The sequence below is a fragment of the Mizuhopecten yessoensis genome, unplaced genomic scaffold, assembly GCF_002113885.1.
Source record: "Mizuhopecten yessoensis strain PY_sf001 unplaced genomic scaffold, ASM211388v2 scaffold715813, whole genome shotgun sequence".
In the NCBI taxonomy this organism is placed as follows: domain Eukaryota; kingdom Metazoa; phylum Mollusca; class Bivalvia; order Pectinida; family Pectinidae; genus Mizuhopecten; species Mizuhopecten yessoensis.
Window position 1 is genome coordinate 24,495 of NW_018479804.1, and position 19,267 is coordinate 43,761.

The 19,267-nt window shown below is 39.0% G+C and overlaps 1 protein-coding gene across 1 annotated transcript in view; it reads right to left on the reverse strand.

Moving 5' to 3' along the window:
• Positions 1 to 1,563: 1,563 nt before the first annotated feature.
• The window catches only part of LOC110441273 (protein VAC14 homolog), a 22,319-nt gene continuing 4,615 nt past the window's right edge, over positions 1,564 to 19,267 (reverse strand). The window contains exons 2-5 of the mRNA XM_021484381.1: positions 13,352 to 13,470; positions 11,373 to 11,452; positions 3,311 to 3,461; positions 1,564 to 2,077 (exon numbers count right to left, since the gene is read on the reverse strand). Of these exons, the coding sequence (XP_021340056.1) occupies positions 1,924 to 2,077; positions 3,311 to 3,461; positions 11,373 to 11,452; positions 13,352 to 13,470 (504 nt within the window). The 3' untranslated portion in view covers positions 1,564 to 1,923. The remainder of the gene's footprint in view (positions 2,078 to 3,310; positions 3,462 to 11,372; positions 11,453 to 13,351; positions 13,471 to 19,267) is intronic.

Genomic DNA, 19,267 nt, shown 5'->3' on the forward strand with positions numbered 1-19,267 from the left:
CAATTTGGTTATTGAGAAGCTGTTTCTTTTAAAACTTCTTTGACCTCTATGACCTTGAATATGAGTCAAGGTACTTCTTTTGATAAAACTTAGTAGCCCTTCATCCCTGTATTTACTATTCAAATATCACCACCCTGGGCGTTTCGGTTATTGACAAGATGTTGTTGAAATATTTCAACATAATTGACCTCTGTAGCCTTGAATATGGTTGAAAGTCATTCATTTGAACAAACTTGGTAACCCTTCACCATGGTCATGTTTCTGGCTAGATATAATCATCACCATGGTCATGTTTCTGGCTAGATATAATCATCACCATGGTCATGTTTCTGGCTAGACATAATCATCACCATGGTCATGTTTCTGGCTAGATATAATCATCACCATGGTCATGTTTCTGGCTAGATATAATCATCACCATGGTCATGTTTTAAGCTTTATTAAGACATTTGACCCCTTTGACCTTGAATATCAGTGAAGGTCATTCAAATGAACACTTAATACCCCTTCATTCCTACATGCTTCATGCCAAATATCATCACCCTGGGTCGTTTTGTTATTGAAAAGTTTTTGAGAGGTTTTTTTAAGACATTTGACCGCTGCGGTCTTGAATAAAGGTCAATCATTTGAACAAACTTGGCCTTTTGGTCACTCAGAAGAAGTTGTTTTCACCTTCAGGCCAGGTGGTCTAACAAACAAAAGGAACTTACTGACTTCGAGACATTTCGATAGGTGGATTGTTGTTGTTTTGAAACTAAATGTATCTTGGGGTCAATCTCTGCAAGTTATGATTACATATAAATATAGGCACTAACTATTTCCAAATGTGCACGATATCCATTTATTGATTTGCTGTGTAATCCCAATTCTATGAACTTAAAATGTTCAATCTTTTTATATGACATAAGGTTTTCCTGGAAATGCGTTCACACATGTTTTAAACTCAAATACCCAAAGAGGCAAGTGAGTTTTTGCCATGGTGCGGCGTCTTTCGTCCATCCAGTGTCAACGTTTTCCAATACGTTAAATGAAAAAAAATAACAAAGAGACCTAAGGTGATGATATTTGACCAGTGGCATGCTGGAATGAGGTTTGTTGAAATGAATGACCTTGACCCTTTTTAAAACAATTTGTTCTCTATAACGGATAAAGACAATAAAGTGGTGATGTTTGGCTAGTACATGTAGCATGCTTGGATGAAGTTCTTCTCAATAACAAAATGTATAGAGTGATGTTAAATGGCATGTAACATGCCCGAAGTACAGTCTACCAAATGTGTTCAAATTATATCATGACAAATTATTGACCTTGACCTACTTTCATGGTGAAAGGTGTTGAATATGTTAAATTATTTAAATGACTTCTTCTTAATAACCAAAATATCAAAAGAGATGATATTTGGCCAGTAGCATGCTGGGGTGAAGAGCTAGAAAGTTAGACTAAATGAATGATCTTGACCTATTTTGAAGGTCACAGGATATACAAAACAAAACTTATTAGTGATAGCCACCAGAAGCCCCAAATTTACAACCCACCCTTTTGGTAACACTTCAAATCTACTTGTAATTCTTATATATAGTTTATTTGTAGACAGTCATACACAGGTACAAGTAGGTTTTTCTTTGAAAACGAACACCTTCTTTTTCACATATGGCAAATGTCAATTTTTTTGTACTGTAGCTATTTAAATCAACACTTAGAGAGTCCTTGCTTAATAGCTTAATTATGATTAAAATAAGTATGGCTTGACCATACCGGTGCTTTGCATGGACTCATTAGGAAATCATACACATACTCTGTGAAACGTAATTTGATCAATGCATCATCGTACGTGCCCCATCATTGGACGTGCCCCATCATTGTACCATCATTGTACGTGCCCCATCATTGTACCATCATTGTACGTTTCCCATCATTGTACCATCATTGTACGTGCCCCATCATTCTCCCTTTGAAAGCCATTTTACGGCGAGCCTCTCGATGCTTTTCCTGGACTTTCTGAAAATGTTTGAGGAGATCTGGAAAGTTGATCTTTGACACTAGAGGGCGCTGATCTTGTTGGGCTTTCCCCTTGAGCCTGGAAATATATTCATTCAACGTATTTTATGTTTGATGCTAAAATAAATGTATTTGTTTAATAGAAATATCCAGTTAAGCAATGCAAAGCTTCTTTCAGATGCTCAGAGGTCCTGTATCACCCACCTGGATATGTTAACAGTCATTGCAAAAATCTGCTTAATAGAAATATTACAACAAGCGGCCAAGGGGCCTTAATATTTCACCCTTTATATTTGGTTATAGGGTGGGGAAGAATTCCTTAATTCATATTGATTGAATAAATTTTATTGATTTATCTCTAATTCCCTTATTGGGCCACATCCTTCTCCCCCCTGGGGAGGGGGGGACTTACATCATCAATATTATTTTATAAGAAATACATCACTATATGCAAAATGCTAAAAAAAAAGTTTCTTACATAATTAGACATACTGTCGATATGGGTTGAATTCTCAAAAGTAACCATGCATAACTGAAGACCAAAGGGAACTTACATATAAAATTTGAGAAAGTTTCCTACATCACTTTCCGCAAAATACTGCAGACAAACTCTAACTCTCAAAATTCAATACAGGCTGCCAGTTAGCCACCAAAAAGTTGATTTACGAAATGAAGAACCATGGGGAATCCTCATGTGAAATTTGTGAATGAGCGCTCTATTACTCTGAAAAATAGCACTTTACAAACTTTAACTCTCAAAATCCGCGATGGCTGTTTGTCAGCCATTTTGGATTTCTGATCAAACTCAAAATTTAATATGTGTAACAAAAAAACATGGAGAACATTCACATGAAATTTGAGGAAGGATGCCTCCAGTACTCTCTGAGAAATAGTGCTAACAAACTAACTTTCCAAATTCAAGATGGCCACCTGTTGGTTTTCAGAACAGACCCAAAATTTGATATACATAAATACGGAACATATGGAATCTTCATGTTAACTTGAAAAGGATCCTTCACCAACTCAAGAACTGTTTAAGGACAGAGGGATGGAATGATGAATGGATGGACGACGGGTGACGACGATGGTGATTTGAATACTTAAAAAAGTTCAAGGCTAAAAAACTAAGCTTTAAATTATATATCCACACCATCAGAAAACAATCCTGTCCTGATACACCATTTATCAATACACGTAAACTACAATTTCATTTATATAAGAAACAGACAACAAATATTTCCTTTAATGTAATAAAGTATTTCTAATGAGTTAATAGCATTAATAGTTGTATTGTGACACACTTGTAACTTACTTTTCATTGACGGTGGCTAGTTGATAGTGGGGTATACAGTCTAGACGGTACCGCAGCAGTTTGAAGGCCTCAGACTGGGGTAGTAACATGAGCAGTCCATACAGGCTCTTGATGAGCTCTTGGTTGTTCTCCAGCAGCTGTAGCCGTAGGTCTGACCAGAGACAGGGATTATAACATGTAGGTTTTATTTCAGGTTTGATTGATTATTTTAGCATAACAGAAGGCCCATCTTGCCTGCATCATTCTTTTGTTTGTTTTATTACCTAAATGACATGAAATTGAAATATTTCGGCAAACTTGACACAATAAAAGGCATATCAGATTTCTTATTGATCCAAAGAATTCAAATGAGAACACTTACTAAGGGCAATTACTGGATTATTTTTTGTTATGTTTATGATCTGCTAAAATTTAGTGACAGTTTTATTACTGTAGGCCCAGTTTAGTTGCAGCCAATTGGAAAATAGTTTTAACATTTTTGATTTTGGTGGCCATGAGAGGAGTATTTGCATATTTTTGTTAAAAGTGGCCCAAGAGAAACTGAGCAGAACTGTTCTTATCAGAGTAAAATAGTTCTAAATCAATGAAGAGCCAAGAGAACAGTTTGAATTTCATTTAGCCCAGAAAATAGCAACAGGACATGGACAGGGTCTTTTGCACTAAGTTTTAGCAACATTTGTTATGTTACTGGCGTGATATCATCATCCTAAGTGTGTTGGTAATTGAGAAGAAGTTGTTTAAGGGAAAACTTGACACCAGATGGATGACGGATGCCACACAATGACATAATGGACCAGCCGAGTGAGCTAAACATGAAGTCTATTTCCACATGAAACCAACCCATACACTTATAGAACATTGAGACCCCTTGGCCAATAGATGCATCAGACCAACTTTCATTAAAAGGAGATGTTGCATAGCAGCTCACGATTAATTTAACGATTCAGCATAAATTAATTGGTCCTCCAAAAACTTTCTATGAAATAGCTATAACAAACCTTAACTGTCAAAATTCAAGATGGCCGCCAATCATTTTCAATTGTATATATGCAGAATGAGGTACCAAGGGGAATTTACATAATAAATTTGATAAAGATTCTTATAATATTTTCTGGGAAAAAATTATACCAAGAATTGTTAAGAATGGACGACAGACACACGCACGGACCAAGGATGCTGGGTGATTTGAATGGCGACATGATGACAAATTAACTGACTAATCTAGTGTCACAGAAGAAGGATTTCAAAGATTCCCCCCCCCCCCCCCCCCCCATCAACAAATATGGATACAAGTGATAAGTGATGCATACACAATTAATTTCAAATTCAACAATTGAAAGGAGTCATCCGCTTGATTTTATAAAGGACTTCACATGTTCTCGAATACATTACAATTTACATCCAAAGCCATGTTTTCATTGAAGCTTATTTGCATATTCATGTTAGCAAAAGCTTGAAGCATTACTGCACGAGCATTTGTATAAAATTGGCACTCAAAAAAGAAATGATAAGCATTTTAACAATGGTGCCCACAATTGGAATCCTGAACTAAATTAACACGGAAGAGATCATCTTTAAGAGAGCTACATTGATAATAATAATAAAAATTTGAGGTTCTTATATACCGCTTTATCACAACCTGGTTCGTAGGTCATCTCAAAGCGGTTCACAAATTATTATCCATGGTTATAGAGCCTTTGCAACCAGCCAATATCTTTCTCAACTCCCTGGGGAGCATACAGTCGGAGCTGCCATTTCGGCACTGACAGCTAGCATTCAACAATTCTAGCACTGCCCAACCATGTATTCATTTACAGCTGAGTAGACTGGAAAAAGCGGATTAAAGTATCTTGCTCAAAGATAACACAGTGCCGTGCCGTGACTCGAACCCGCAACCCTTCGATCACGAGCCCAGCGTCCTACCACTAGACTACCATGTCTTAGTCTAGTATGTAAAATATTTATTTTTCTTTCACCATCCATATAGAAACAGGGCTGACGTGTGCGAATACATAATGTATGTTAGGATAGGGCTAGTTTAATAGATGGGAGAGGCAGAAATTTAATATTATCATCTGAAGTGTTCCAGTTATTTAATGTAGAAGGTAAGAAAGACTTTTTGTAGTAGAAAGTCGATAATTTCGAATTCTATAGTTGTCTTTACTTCTTAAAGCATATGTATTGTTTTCACCTACTGAGGGGGTAATAGATATGATAGATAGCTTGGAGTCATTTTCATTTTCTTCTAACTCTTCTATCCGAAAGTATTTCTAATTCTGATTTGATCTATAAAGATTCATTTTTGGCTTAAGATGGTAATCCAGTAATTATTCTTGCTGCTTCACGCTGAGCCCGCTCTATCTTTTCTGAATCTACTTGAGAGCATCCATCCAAAACCTCACATGCATATTCGAGAACAGGTAGTATACATGACATTTTTTTTCATTACTAGTTTATAGATTTCATCAATGTGATCAGATAATTTTCCATCTGAATTAAAAACGACTCCAAGATGTCTATGCAAACTACTGAAATTCGGAAAATTTCCATAAAAAAATAAGTCAAGATCTTCATAAATATTATCTGAATTTGATATAAAAACAACCTCAGTTTTGTTTGGAGCAACAAGCTAGATTTTTGCCCACTTATATAATTTTTCTAAATCTTGAGTAAAAATTAATTCTATTTCTAGACCCCAAGAAGATTTTTTGAGAGAAGTATCATCAGAAAATAGATGTGCTGTTGATTCTAGTTCATCAGCTATATCATTTATATAAATAACAAAAAGAAGAGGCCCGAGAATTGAGCCCTGGGGAACTCAATCATACCAACATCAGAGGACGAACTATTTATAAATACTTCCTGTTGTCTATTACTCAGTAGTTTCTTTTATCCAGGACAAGAAGTCACCTGAAATACCATATGATTTTAACTTGACCAGTAGACCTTTATGCCAGACTCTGTCGAAGACTTTTTAGAAATGTCACAGAATATCACACAAGCATGTTTCTTTTCTTCTTGATCTAAACAAATGTTGTGATATATTTCTATTAGTTTATAAATTGTTGAATGACCAGGCATAAAGCCTGCTTGGTACTGATAAAATAAAGCATTTTCAAAACAAAAATTATGCAAGTGCTTAAAAATGACCATTTCTAATACTTTACCGACAATAGACAGAAGAGAGATTGGCCGATAATTAGATAGAGAGTGCCTATTAATCTTATTAAAAAGAGGCACGACTTTTGCTACTTTCCATATTTAAATGTGAGGACAGACAAGTCAAGGTTTCCAAATTCCCTTTTATTGACGCAACCTGTTTGCTATAATTTCAAGTGTTAAAACAAATATGAGTGTTGTTTTATACTAGGGCTGATTTGTCCAACCATTATTTCTGATCTTACTCCTAGTTTTGTAATGTTTTTATCTATTTACTAAATGGCTACTAAAATCCCTGTAATGTATCCAACATGACTTGAATCTTTTCACAAGGTCTTTCCAATCTATTGTATCGAATCCTTTTTATGTGTTATTGTATTACATCATAAAAATTGGTTTTACATAAAAACCTCAGTAATAATTACCATAACTTTAGTATGCATATTTCCTCTTAACATAGTGGAGGGGGAGGGGGAAGGCTCAAGGAACCCCCAAAAGCCACGAAATATTTTAAAGAAATACCTCCAGGTGAAACGAGAAGGCATACTGATTAAATCGGCCATTCTCAGAATTACTGGGAAGGCAATAGACTGTGCCACCACCAACGGACTGAGGGAATACAGATCATCGAAATGAGACACCAAGGACGAAAGATAGAAATCCGTGAAAGTAGTCTGTCTGTGCCAGAAAACAGCGGACATGACTTCGTGAAAGGCCTACCTGGACACAGACTGAGAGGAGATATCCTGCTGACCCTGTTCAAAGGTCAAAACAGATCGAGGACCTCGTCCCCCTCCCCTCCCCTTAGTTTTATCGAGGTGAAAGTGCAGCCCCCTACAGAGGCAGAGCAACCTATCCCGCTCTCCAGACCCAACAAGGGTAGTCAAGGATGGGATCTTAATAGTTCGGGTAAAAAAGCCAGGAACCTGATTCTAAGCCATGAAGGCTGGATCAGTGAGAAGAGTAACAGCAGCATAATTCCTAGACCACCGGAGACAAGGATGAGAAGACAAGACATGAATCTCGCTCCTCCTATGTCCTGAGGCCAAGGCAATAGGAAACACCGCCTTGAATGTGACAAATTTCAAGAGGCAAACGCTAAAGGCTCACGGGGTACTGCATCAATGATTCGAGCACCAAAGCAAGATTCCACTGTGGTGCAAGCTGCCGAACCGTAGGCCTGTCTAAAGCAAATCCTCTAATCAAGGCAGAAAGTAAGGAAGATATAAGAACACTAGCAATTAGCGGTACGTACCCCACGATAGTGCCAGGGGCAAGATTGCGATCCCTGAAAAACCACAACAGGAAATCAGCAATTACCTGGACAGCTGCCTTGATCACATCAACCTTCCTGCCGATCGACACACCAATCATAGTAAATCTTCTATCTGGACTGGAAGACGTTAGAAGAGGAAGACCTAATTAATCGTATGATGCGACCTGGTACGTCTTGAGAAAAGCCCGCCTGAGCGAGGCCTCTTGAGAAAGCCTCCACTTGTGAAAGTGGAGGATCTCCGGATGAGAGTGCATCGTTCTGACCGAGGCTGCCGCAGGAGATTTAACCTGAGAGGGAGAATCAAGGGCTCTTCCACCAGGAACGACAACAACTCTGAATACCAATGCTGCCTCGGCCACAGGGGCGCTATCAGAAGCGAGCAAGGATGCTCCCGAAACTTCTGTAGACCACTGCCCACCAGGTTGAAAGGAAGAAACACATATGCATGCATCCCCTCCCAGCCAGAGACAGAGCATCCAAGGCCCGAGCCTTCAGATCTAGAATCAGAGAGACGAAAGTTGGCAACTGATTGTTTAGGGCAGTCGCAAACAAGTCTATGTGAGGCCTGTCCCACACCTTTCCCTTGAAAATCGAAGGATTCAGTTGCTATTCTGTCATAACCGACTGGCAGTGCCCGGAAAGAGTATCCCCAGAAAAAATTCAACCTGCCTGGAAGATGCTTGACACAAATTGTAAGTTGCACCTCCTGGCAAAGAAGAACACGGATAGCGAAGGCACACAGGATGTAAGACATTGTTCCCCCCCCCCCATCTCTCTAGATACGCAACAACTGTAGATTTGTAGAGTTGTCGGTAGCCACACAAACCACCTTGGAATGCAGGAACTCCAGAAGAGACTACAGAGCCAACAGAACAGCCCTCATCTCGGGCACACTGAAACCAAGCATGTCCATCGAGGTAAGCCCCCCAACCTGTCATTGATGCATCTGTGTACAGGATCATAGTGGGAGCTGGCTTGGACAAAGGACCCCCTGAATAACATTTTCCTGAATGGTCTACCAGCAAGCGAGCTCATTGACTGACTGGTTCAGAGGAAGCCAATCTTCCCAATCCCATGAAGAAGGGACTCAATTGGCTAGGAGAAACATCTGGAGAACCCTGTTGTGAAGTCTCCCTAAAGGAACCACATCTGCGAGGGCATTGAGTAACTCAGAAACCAACACACCTGACCCCGAGACCTGCTGATGAAGGTAAGGGCAGGGCCTTTTCTCGATCCCCTGGTGGTGGAAAGAAAATTGGCTCTAATAACAAGGGAGGATCCTGTAACAGTGAAATACCCAGCACATCCAAGACCACAGACAAGGCCCATGCGATCTCCGTGACTTCCTTCCACCAACGCCATCCCCAACGACAATACCTGTGACCTGGAATGCTGTGATCATTGATGGGGTCAATGACCAGCAACGGGTAGTCCATACTAGAAGGCAACCTCCAACACTTACAGGCATTCCCGGTCAATTCCAGGGAGATCCTGGATAGGAGGGACCACCCCCTGTGCACAGGAGGGATTCGCCGAAACGAGACCCCCCGGAACCGTTCTGTCGGACTCCAAGCAGCCGGCAGAAGTACTCTTACCTTTCTGTCTCCCTTGCCTCCCAGTGGAACTGGACAGGTTCATCTTACGTGAAGCGTAGGGACGCTTCGGAGCATGGGAGGCCTTGTCCTGAGGAGAAGCCTGAGAACAAAGTTAACTGGGAGACTCCTCAGAACAATGGCGACACTGGGGGCAGGGGTCATGGGGATCGCGCTCCCCAAAGAAGAACGAGCAACCATGCACAGATCCCCGTCCCTGTCCCGGATGAGATAAATTATACAAATAAACACGAAGCAAAAAAAACCCCTACAACAGTAGAATGCAATCAACAGAAATTAACAGTAATGTAGGAAACAAACAAATGAAACAGACAGCAGAACTGAAATCAACAATGAAAGGAAATGTACAAGCTGCTGTCTAAAAAAATAATTGATTATGGCGGACCACGTGGCACACCATGACCCGACAAGTGCAGTACACAAACTGGCCGAAAAAGGCACAATTATAACAATTAGTAAAATAAATGAGTTATACACAAGGGCAGATGGGATATCAGCACACCAACAGCACAAAATGACAGGGAAAGCAAACCAAACGTTCAGAAAATCGTTCTGATATGGAGCCAGCCACAGGCCATTAGCACAGTGCAGGCGTCATTAAAGGAAGAGGAAGGGAGAACACTCTGTGTCTCTATCATCGAGATATGGGTCATGTGGGGATAGGGATGGCGGAATATTTTTAATCCTTTGTTTTTTGGCTACAAAGATGGGTGAAGGTATTGAAGATGCATAGTTAAGTTCTGTTAATTATTACTGATATGAAATTCTTCTTCAGTTGTTTTTTTTAAGTTATAAAAGTTTACATAGAATTCAATTTCTTTCATTCCAACCCTTTGACTTGATATTTACTTAAGATATTTTTAACTTGTCTTTTTCTAGCGAAAGGAAACATTTTGTTTGTATTTTTCTCCTTCCTCCAACCACTTAAATCGTGATCCAACTTGCACACCTGTACTGCATAACAGTATAAATCTTCAAGTTAATATTTAAGTATAGTAATTTCTTCATTATTTTGGTCCTGTTGTTTTAATAACTGTATTTGTCTTTCTTTCTCAGTACAAATATATATATATGTTTATAGGGTGGTGATCTCAATTGTTTCAAAAATATGAACCAGGAACTACATCGAAAGAGGTGGGGCCAGACCCTGGAACCATCTTGGTAGCATATGTGTATCTGTCTCTTTAAACGCAGCAATTGCATAAATAGTTACTTGGTGGGAATCTTGACCACTTCCAAGCTATAAAATATCTTTTTATACCCCTCAGCCCTAGGGTCAGCCCTTCAATCGGCACAATTCTGAATCCCCACCACCTGAGGATGATTCCAACCAAATATGACTGATATCAACCTCATAATTCCAAAGGAGAAGTTGTTTAAAGCTAAATAACCCTTTTGACCCAACCACTAATCACCCCCAGGGAGAAGGATGTCAGCCCCTCCATTTGTACAATTTTGAATCCCTTCCTCCTAATCAGAGATACTTCCAACCTAAAAACAACATTGCCAAATAACCCCTTTTTGGCTATACCCTTCAGACCCCTGGGGGTAAGCCCCTTTATTCGCGCAATTTGATGCCCCACCACCGAAAAATGCTTCAAACTAAATATTGTCTATATATATCACTTAGTTCCAGAGAAGAAGTCACTTTACGCAATTTTGCCAAATTTCCTTATCATTGTCCTGCCCCTCACCCCCCTCTCCCAAGGGTCAGCCAACTTATTTGTGCAATTTTGAATCCCCACCACCTAAGGGTAATTCCAGTAAAGTTTGGTTAAATTATCATCAGAAGTTATCATTGGAAGAAATTGTTGACTGACAGAGAGAGAGACAGACAGACAAACAGATTGCAGAAAGACAAATGGGCAGATTGCAGACACCATGGAATAACATAAGCTCACTTACGTCCTTTTATTTTTATGATATATCATGGAATCACAAAAACAAACTATATGTGAGTCTACATTTGACCTCTTAAATGGTGCAATCATGGTAATCTATTGTCAATACTTACATGCAAATATCGGAGATTCTATCAGCTGGACTAATTTGTCAATCTCTTTCAGGAAGTCAACAGTTACCTCAAGGTCACCACTAGTCAGGAGTCAAGGCTATAATAGGGAGTTAAAAGAGTACAAGAACTATAACATGTACCTGGTCCCAGAAGAAGAGGCAATCTTAGTAGATAGGTGTGTTTGTCTTTTAATGAATAGCAATTAAATAAATGGTTAAAGGATCTGGATATCAACTGTTTCCATGTTATGACAAAGGGAGTTAGTCTCCAAGGGCAGGGCATCACATCACGTTATATACTATATAATATGACCTGAGGCATCTTTTCATTCAGAAGTTGATTAAATTTTTAACCTGTGATCTCGGAAGCAGGTCATGATAATTCATTTTTAACAAGTTTGGTGTCTGTTCTTTTCAGCATGCTCACAACCATATATCACCCTTGGCCTCTTGGTCAGTATAATTTGTTTCGTTGTTTAACAAAATTAACTCTTGTGACATACCATCAAACTGCTAACCAATACTGATAATGCTAACCCCAATTAATTACTTCCAATGTTGGTCCAAAATGTGATTTCCCTATATAAACTATAGTAAAATTTACCCCCTCACCAGGGGATTAATGTGAGACCCCAGGGTCAAGGAATTCACAATTTTGGTAAAGCACCTTAAACCTTAAACCTTTTCCATCTATGAAGAGCATTTGATTCTATCATATCTTGGTCGTGAGAGGAAGATTTTTGAAATTTCAGTCAATTTGACCCTTTTTGGCCCCACCCATCAGCCCCGGGGGGTCAGACAGGGGTCATATGTGCATACCATCAACTGCTACCCAATACTTATAATGCTAACCCAAATTGAATTACTTCCAATGTAAGTCCAAAACGTGATTTCCCTATATAAACTATAGTAAAGTTTACCCCCTCCCCAGGGGGAAACATTGACCAGGGTCATAAAATTTAAAATTCACAATTTTTGTAGAGCACCTTAAGACCCTTCCATCTATGAAGAGTGTTTGATTCTACCATATCTGGGTCTTGAGAAGAATATTTTTTGAAATTTCAGTCAATTCAACCCTTTTTGGCCCTGCCCCTCAGGCCCCTGGGGGCTGGGGACCAAATCGGCCACTAATTTTGTTGACATTTGGCCATGGAAGGTTTCTGCAAAATTTCATTGAAATTGGTTCAGGGGTTTTGAAGAAGAAGTCGAAAATGTAAATTGTTTACGGACGCACGATGGACGCCGGACAAAAGGCGATCGCAATAGGTCACCTGAGACAAAGGTTTATTGCGATCGCCTTTTGTCCTGACTTTTAATAAAGCTGTTTGAGTGCTTCAACAGATTTGACCCATATGGCCTTGAATATTAGTCAAGATGTTTTTTTTTCTCACATTTTGTAGCACTCATAACCAGCAATTAAGCTACTGGCCATATATCATGACATTAGGCAGTTTTATGTTTCAGAAAAAAAGGTTTGATTCTTTTTACAGATTTTACCAGGCAACCTTGAATGAAATTAACAGTTATCAATTTCCAACCCCTTTGCTTCTTCAGAGAAAGAGATTTGAGTGTTTTAAACATTCAAATACTTTACAATCGTTCGCCCACCTAGTGGTTATGAACAGGATTTGTTTTCCTTTGTACATTTTGGTCATTTCACTAAAGGTACTGTATAATAAATATTAAAATTGTCCGATCTGATACCTCAAATTTTACCCTTTTTTGCCCCGAATGTGCTCCGAGAAGGACTTCTCCTTCACAAATCTGAATCATCATCCCCTCGGAATACATCTTATTAAACTTGGATGTAATTGACTTCATAGCTTCTGAGAAAAGATTCAGAGAAAAGTGTATGGATGAACGATCCATGAACAACACACATCAAAGTATGCCATACATTTACCTTGGTTCAGGTGAGCTTATAACACAAAAAGATGGATGACCACCATAAAGTCTATGGTGATGTAACTCAAAGGATACAACGACAGGAGAAGATCACAGGCATGACGGTAGTTTTGGGACAGGTAGCACAACGATACAGTGGCAACAGGGCTGTGACACCAAGACTGATACAAACAGCAGAATAGAACACAGCTTTCCTACAACAAAATAAGTCTGATTTATTCCACATAGTTTTACAACACTGTTTATTTTTTGATGACTCATGTGAATAGTGAGTGACTTGCCAGAGTACTAGTTTGAGAAGTGTGTGACTTGCCTGTATACTTGTTTGAGTAGTGTGTGACTTGCCTGTATACTTGTTTGAGTAATGAGTGACTTGCCTGTATACTTGTTTGAGAAATGAGTGACTTGCCTGAGTGCTTGTTTGAGTAATGAGTGACTTGCCTGAGCGCTTGTTTTTTAGTACTGATTGACTAGTATGAGCGCTTGTTTTTTAGTACTGATTGACTAGTATGAGTGCTTGTTTTTCAGTACTGATTGACTAGAATGAGCGCTTGTTTTTTAGTACTGATTGACTAGTATGAGCGCTTGTTTTTTAGTACTGATTGACTAGTATGAGCGCTTGTTTTTTAGTACTGATTGACTAGTATGAGTGCTTGTTTTTTAGTACTGATTGACTAGTATGAGCGCTTGTTTTTTAGTACTGATTGACTAGTATGAGTGCTTGTTTTTTAGTACTGATTGACTAGTATGAGCGCTTGTTTTTTAGTACTGATTGACTAGTATGAGTGCTTGTTTTTAGTACTGATTGACTAGTATGAGCGCTTGTTTTTTAGTACTGATTAACTAGTATGAGTGCTTGTTTTCTAATACTGATTGACTAGTTTGGGGGCTTGTTTTTTAGTACTGATAGACTAGTATGAGTACTTGTTTTTTAGTACTGATTGACTATAATGAGCGCTTGTTTTTTAGTACTGATAGACTAGTATGAGTGCTTGTTTTTCAGTACTGATTGACTAGTCTGAGCGCTTGTTTTTTAATACTGATAGACTAGTATGAGTACTTGTTTTTTAGTACTGATTAACTAGTATGAGTGCTTGTTTTTAGTACTGATTGACTAGTATGAGTGCTTGTTTTTTAGTACTGATTGACTAGTCGTTGGAGTGCTGAGTGACTTTCTTGAGTGATTTCATACTGAAATTAGTGACTTATCTGACCTCTGATAAATTTAAAATGACAAAGTATGATGGCTGTAAAAATAATAGAAACCATGTTCTGTTTTCAGATTGGTATAAATTTGTGTGACCAATGGAAGAAGAGTGTAAGAGTATGTCACGGAGAATGTTTTGCAGACTGTGGCCATTTTGATGGCAGTAGAGTCGTGGTTATAGGGATGTTATTTTCACCCACTAGGGGAAAGTACGTTAACTTTGATTACTCTAGTTTCCCTCTCTTTCTGGGAGATCACATGACTGTTTCTGGTTCTTCATCATCATGTGGTTTGTAACAAAACATCTGAAAACTTTAAAAAAAAAATCCGAATTTTAATCACTCCCATTTTGAGGGACTAGTGGAAATTATGATTCAGGTGAATTCGATCACACATAAATAAATATGATCTTATAAGCCATGGATATTTTAGATAACTTCCTGAAAAGTATGCTGTAGAACTTTTCCTGATGCTATTTAGTGTCAAACATTTTCGCTTTGATAGAGTAGTTTAGCATTAAGGAACCTTAAAGCTGACAGTTCAAGTTAAAAAATTCTTTCAATTGAGAAACGGAGACGACGGACGCCACGGTATGGCATAAGCTCATCTTGGTCCTTCGGACCAGGTGAGCTAATAAAAAATGTTGACATTACTAACTTGCTAATTTAATCTGTATGCTGAATGAAGTGGGGAAAAAACATCTAAAATAGTGTTATCAGAGTGAAAACAGATATTTTATCCATTTTCAATAAATGCAACTGTATGTATTAGTAACCATGGATACCGGGTGCTGACCTGAGTGAAACAGATTGAACTCTAGTCTGAATGCCTCAGGAGATAGCCTGTGAATTATTTGTTGTTTGGTATCAGCTTTACCAATTACCTAATTGACACATATGTCATGAATTGTGAAGTGCCTGTGAAAAGGGTGAGTTACCCCCCTTTATACATCCACAGGTAATTTGTTTCACTCAGGTCAGCACCCGGTATCCATGGTTACTAATACATACAGTTGCATTTATTGAAAGTGGATAAAAATTACATGTATAGGTCAATATATAGGTCAATAGGCTATTGACCTATATATTGACCTATACATGTAATTTTTTGAGTAGTTTTAAGCAATCATGAATGAAAGTGAAGCTGAATCAAGCATAAAAAGGCATTTTGTTTCAGAAAAATTCAATTTCTGTGTATTTAAGGTAGCAGAGTACAGTAGAAATGGCTTGATCCTAAAAATAAAGGGCATGTCTCAGATAAACATGGATAGCGGATTCATACTGCAGAACACACCTACATATATATATATATTCATAAACTACATTTTGAATACGTTTTTTTAAGTAGAATTATTTTTTTCAAAAAGGGATTTCCCCAGATTTGGGACTTGTAAAAACCATGGTTACCACATCAAAAAACGCCAAAAAATTCAAACAAACATAATGTTTAACCCAAAATTTGACCCACGCAAGTTGTTATTTTTTTCTTAAACCCTAGCTGTCTTAAATTAAATATCACCTACGTGGAAACAGAAATACTCACGTTTCAGCATTGGTCGTCCAAATGGATTTTTCACAATATTTACAGATGTGCCGAATACAAAAATAGACTACATGAAAAGCTAGCTTTTTTTGTGTAAAAACACAGATTTGTAAATGGCCAAAAATGTAGTCTCAAACCAAATTCAATTTTTTTTTAAAATGTGAAGCCCACATTGTTGATGTACAGACGACGTTTTAAGCAATCATGTATATGCCAATTTAAGTTTTTTTTTTTTTTTAGATGTTGATACATCATTGTACAAAAATATCACCCATGGCCACTGTATGCTTCTACATGTAAACTGCTACCCGGGGTGATTGTCTCTGGTGGCTGTTGTTTCTAAGGAAGCACCTATATAAAAATGTACTTGTTAGCGAGTAGGGGGTCTCCCTGGGTATTACAAGCACATTGCCCGTCAAAGTGATTATCATTTGTTCAATGTGTGCTCAAGGTGACACTAATAGAACACTTTCATAATTTTGAACCAACACTTTTTATCAGGTCACTTTAATAAAATGGAAATGGAAGATATCACTGATATTGTTTATCTCAGAAAAAAGGAAATGATAGTAAAATAAGACAAATTAAAATATCCAATGCCAATCCTCCCGCGAAAAAAATGGCTCCGAAAGAAACACGACGCCCAGAGGGCCTGTATCGCTCACCTGGATATCTAAACAATCATGGCAAAATATTCTCCAAATGAGATCCAAGGGAATATATGCCAGACCCCAAGGCCAATCCTAGTTGATATCTGTATTAGATATCTCTGCAATTTTATGTATGGTTATGGGGTGGGGATCTCAACTGTTTCCAAGCTGTGACTCAGAAACTAGGTCCATAGGGTTGTGGCCAGACCCCAGGATCAATTTCAATATCATGACTGCATTCGTCTCTTTTTGCCCAGTATTTGTATTTAAAGTTTTGGGTTGGGGATCTCAACCCTTTCAAAGTTATGACCCAGGAGTTAAGTCTGCAAAGATTGGGCAGACCCTAGCATAAATTTTAATATCATGATTACATTTGTCTCTTTATGCCCAGCATTTGTGATTATTTTTTTGGGGTGGGGATCTCAACCATTTTGAAGTTATGACCCAGGGGTTAAGTCTCCAAGGGTGGAGCGGACCCCAAGGCCATCCTGGAAGTATATGTGCATTCATCTCTTTATACTCAGCCATTGTATATATACGGTTATAGGGTGGGGATCTCAACTGTTTCCAAGCTGTGACTAAGAAACTTGGTCCTTGGGGGTTCGGTCAGACCCTAAGGTCTATTCTAATATCATGACTGCATTCGTCTCTATATGCCCAGCATTTGTATGTAAAGTTTTGGGGTGGGGATCTTAATCGTTTCAAAGTTATGACCCAGGGACTATGTCTCCAACACTGGGGCCAGACCCTAGAGCCATCCTGAAAGCAAATGTGCATTCTTCTCTTTATACTCAGCAATTAATTGTATATATGGTTAAACAGTAGGGATCTCAACCATTTCCAAGTAATAAACTATTCTTGGCTCCAGCCCTTAGCCCGAGGGGGTCAGCCCCACCATTTGTACAATTTTGAATCCCTGCCTTCCATGAATGCTGAATGCTTCCTACCAAATATGATCGATATCCATGGCACAGCTCTACAGAAGAAGTCGTTTAAAGGAATATAGCCAAAGTGCCCCCTTTTGGCCCCGCCCTTCAGTCCCCTGGGGGGTCAGCTCCACCATTTGTACAATTTTAAATCCCCACCACCTAGGGATGCTTCCAGTCAAATCTGGTTGATATTCATATCTTAGATCCAGAGAAGAAGTCTCTTATAGCAATATAGCCAAATTTCCCCCTTTTTGGCCCCGCCCTTCAGGCCCCTGGGGGGTCAGCTCCACCATTTGTACAATTTTGAATCCCCACCACCTAGGGATGCTTCCAGTCAAATCTGGTTGATATTCATCTCTTAGTTCCAGAGAAGGAGTCGCTCAAAGCAATATAGCTTAATTGCCCCCTTTTGGCCACGCCCCTCAGCTCCATGGGAGGTCAACCCCACCATTTGTACAATTTTGAATCCCCACCACCTAGGGATGCTTCCAGTCAAATCTGGTTGATATCCATCTCTTAGTTCCAGAGAAGAAGTCGCTTATAGCAATATAGCCAAATTGCCCCCTTTTTGCCCCGCCCCTCAGCCCCATGAGGGATCAGCCCCACCATTTGTACAATTTTGAATCCCCACCACCTAGGGATGCTTCCAGGCAAATATGGTTGATATCCATTTGTTAGTTCCAGAGAAGGAGTCGCTTATAGCAATATAGCCAAATTGCCCCCTTTTGGCCCAGCCCCTCAGCCCAATGGGAGGTCAACCCCACCATTTGTACAGTTTTGAATCCCTACCACCTTGGGATGCTTCAAGTCAAATTAAGTCAAATTCCAATCAGTGGTTAAGAAGAAGTCGTTTAAAGTAATTGTTGACGTACAGACGACGGACGATGGACGGACAATGGACGCCAGGGTATGGCATAAGCTCACCTTTGTCCTTCGGACCAGGTGAGCTAATAAGCATATGATAGCACTGAGCCTACCCATTAGATATCCTACTAGTAATAACATCCTGTGTGAAAGCAATACTAATTTCAATTATTAGTTTTGCTTATAAAGGGTCTACATGACAAAGACTAAAAGGTTCATAACTAAGTACTCATGTGGGATGCAGTTACATGCATGTGAAAGACTGACGATATATATACTTTTTCAGCGATATACTGTATCTTTTGTTTTGGATACACAGTTTCCAAAACTGTGCAATAAGTAACAACCAGATTTATAGCATTTCAAAGTCTTTAAGTAAGTTTTTTTTTTTTATCGGTTGCTGATAGTAAGTGGTAGAATGATAATGGGTTTGACAGGTATTGCACTTTTCATACCCAGGGAGACCCATACACTCTCTAAGATACAACAGCCAGAAGAGATTGTCACTGGGGAACATCTCATAACAAGAAGCCCATAGGGCCTGTATCGCTCACCTTGATATCTAAGCAATCATGGCAGAATATTCTCCAAATGAGATCCAAGGGAATATGCCAGACCCCAAGGCCAATCCTTGTAGCATATATATCTGTATTCAATTTTTCATGCCCAGCAATTTTATGTATGGTTATGGGGTGGGGATCTCAACTGTTTCCAAGCTGTGACGCAGAAACTAGGTCCCTACGGTTGTGGCCAGACCCCAGGATCAATTCTAATATCATGACTGCATTTGTCTCTTTTT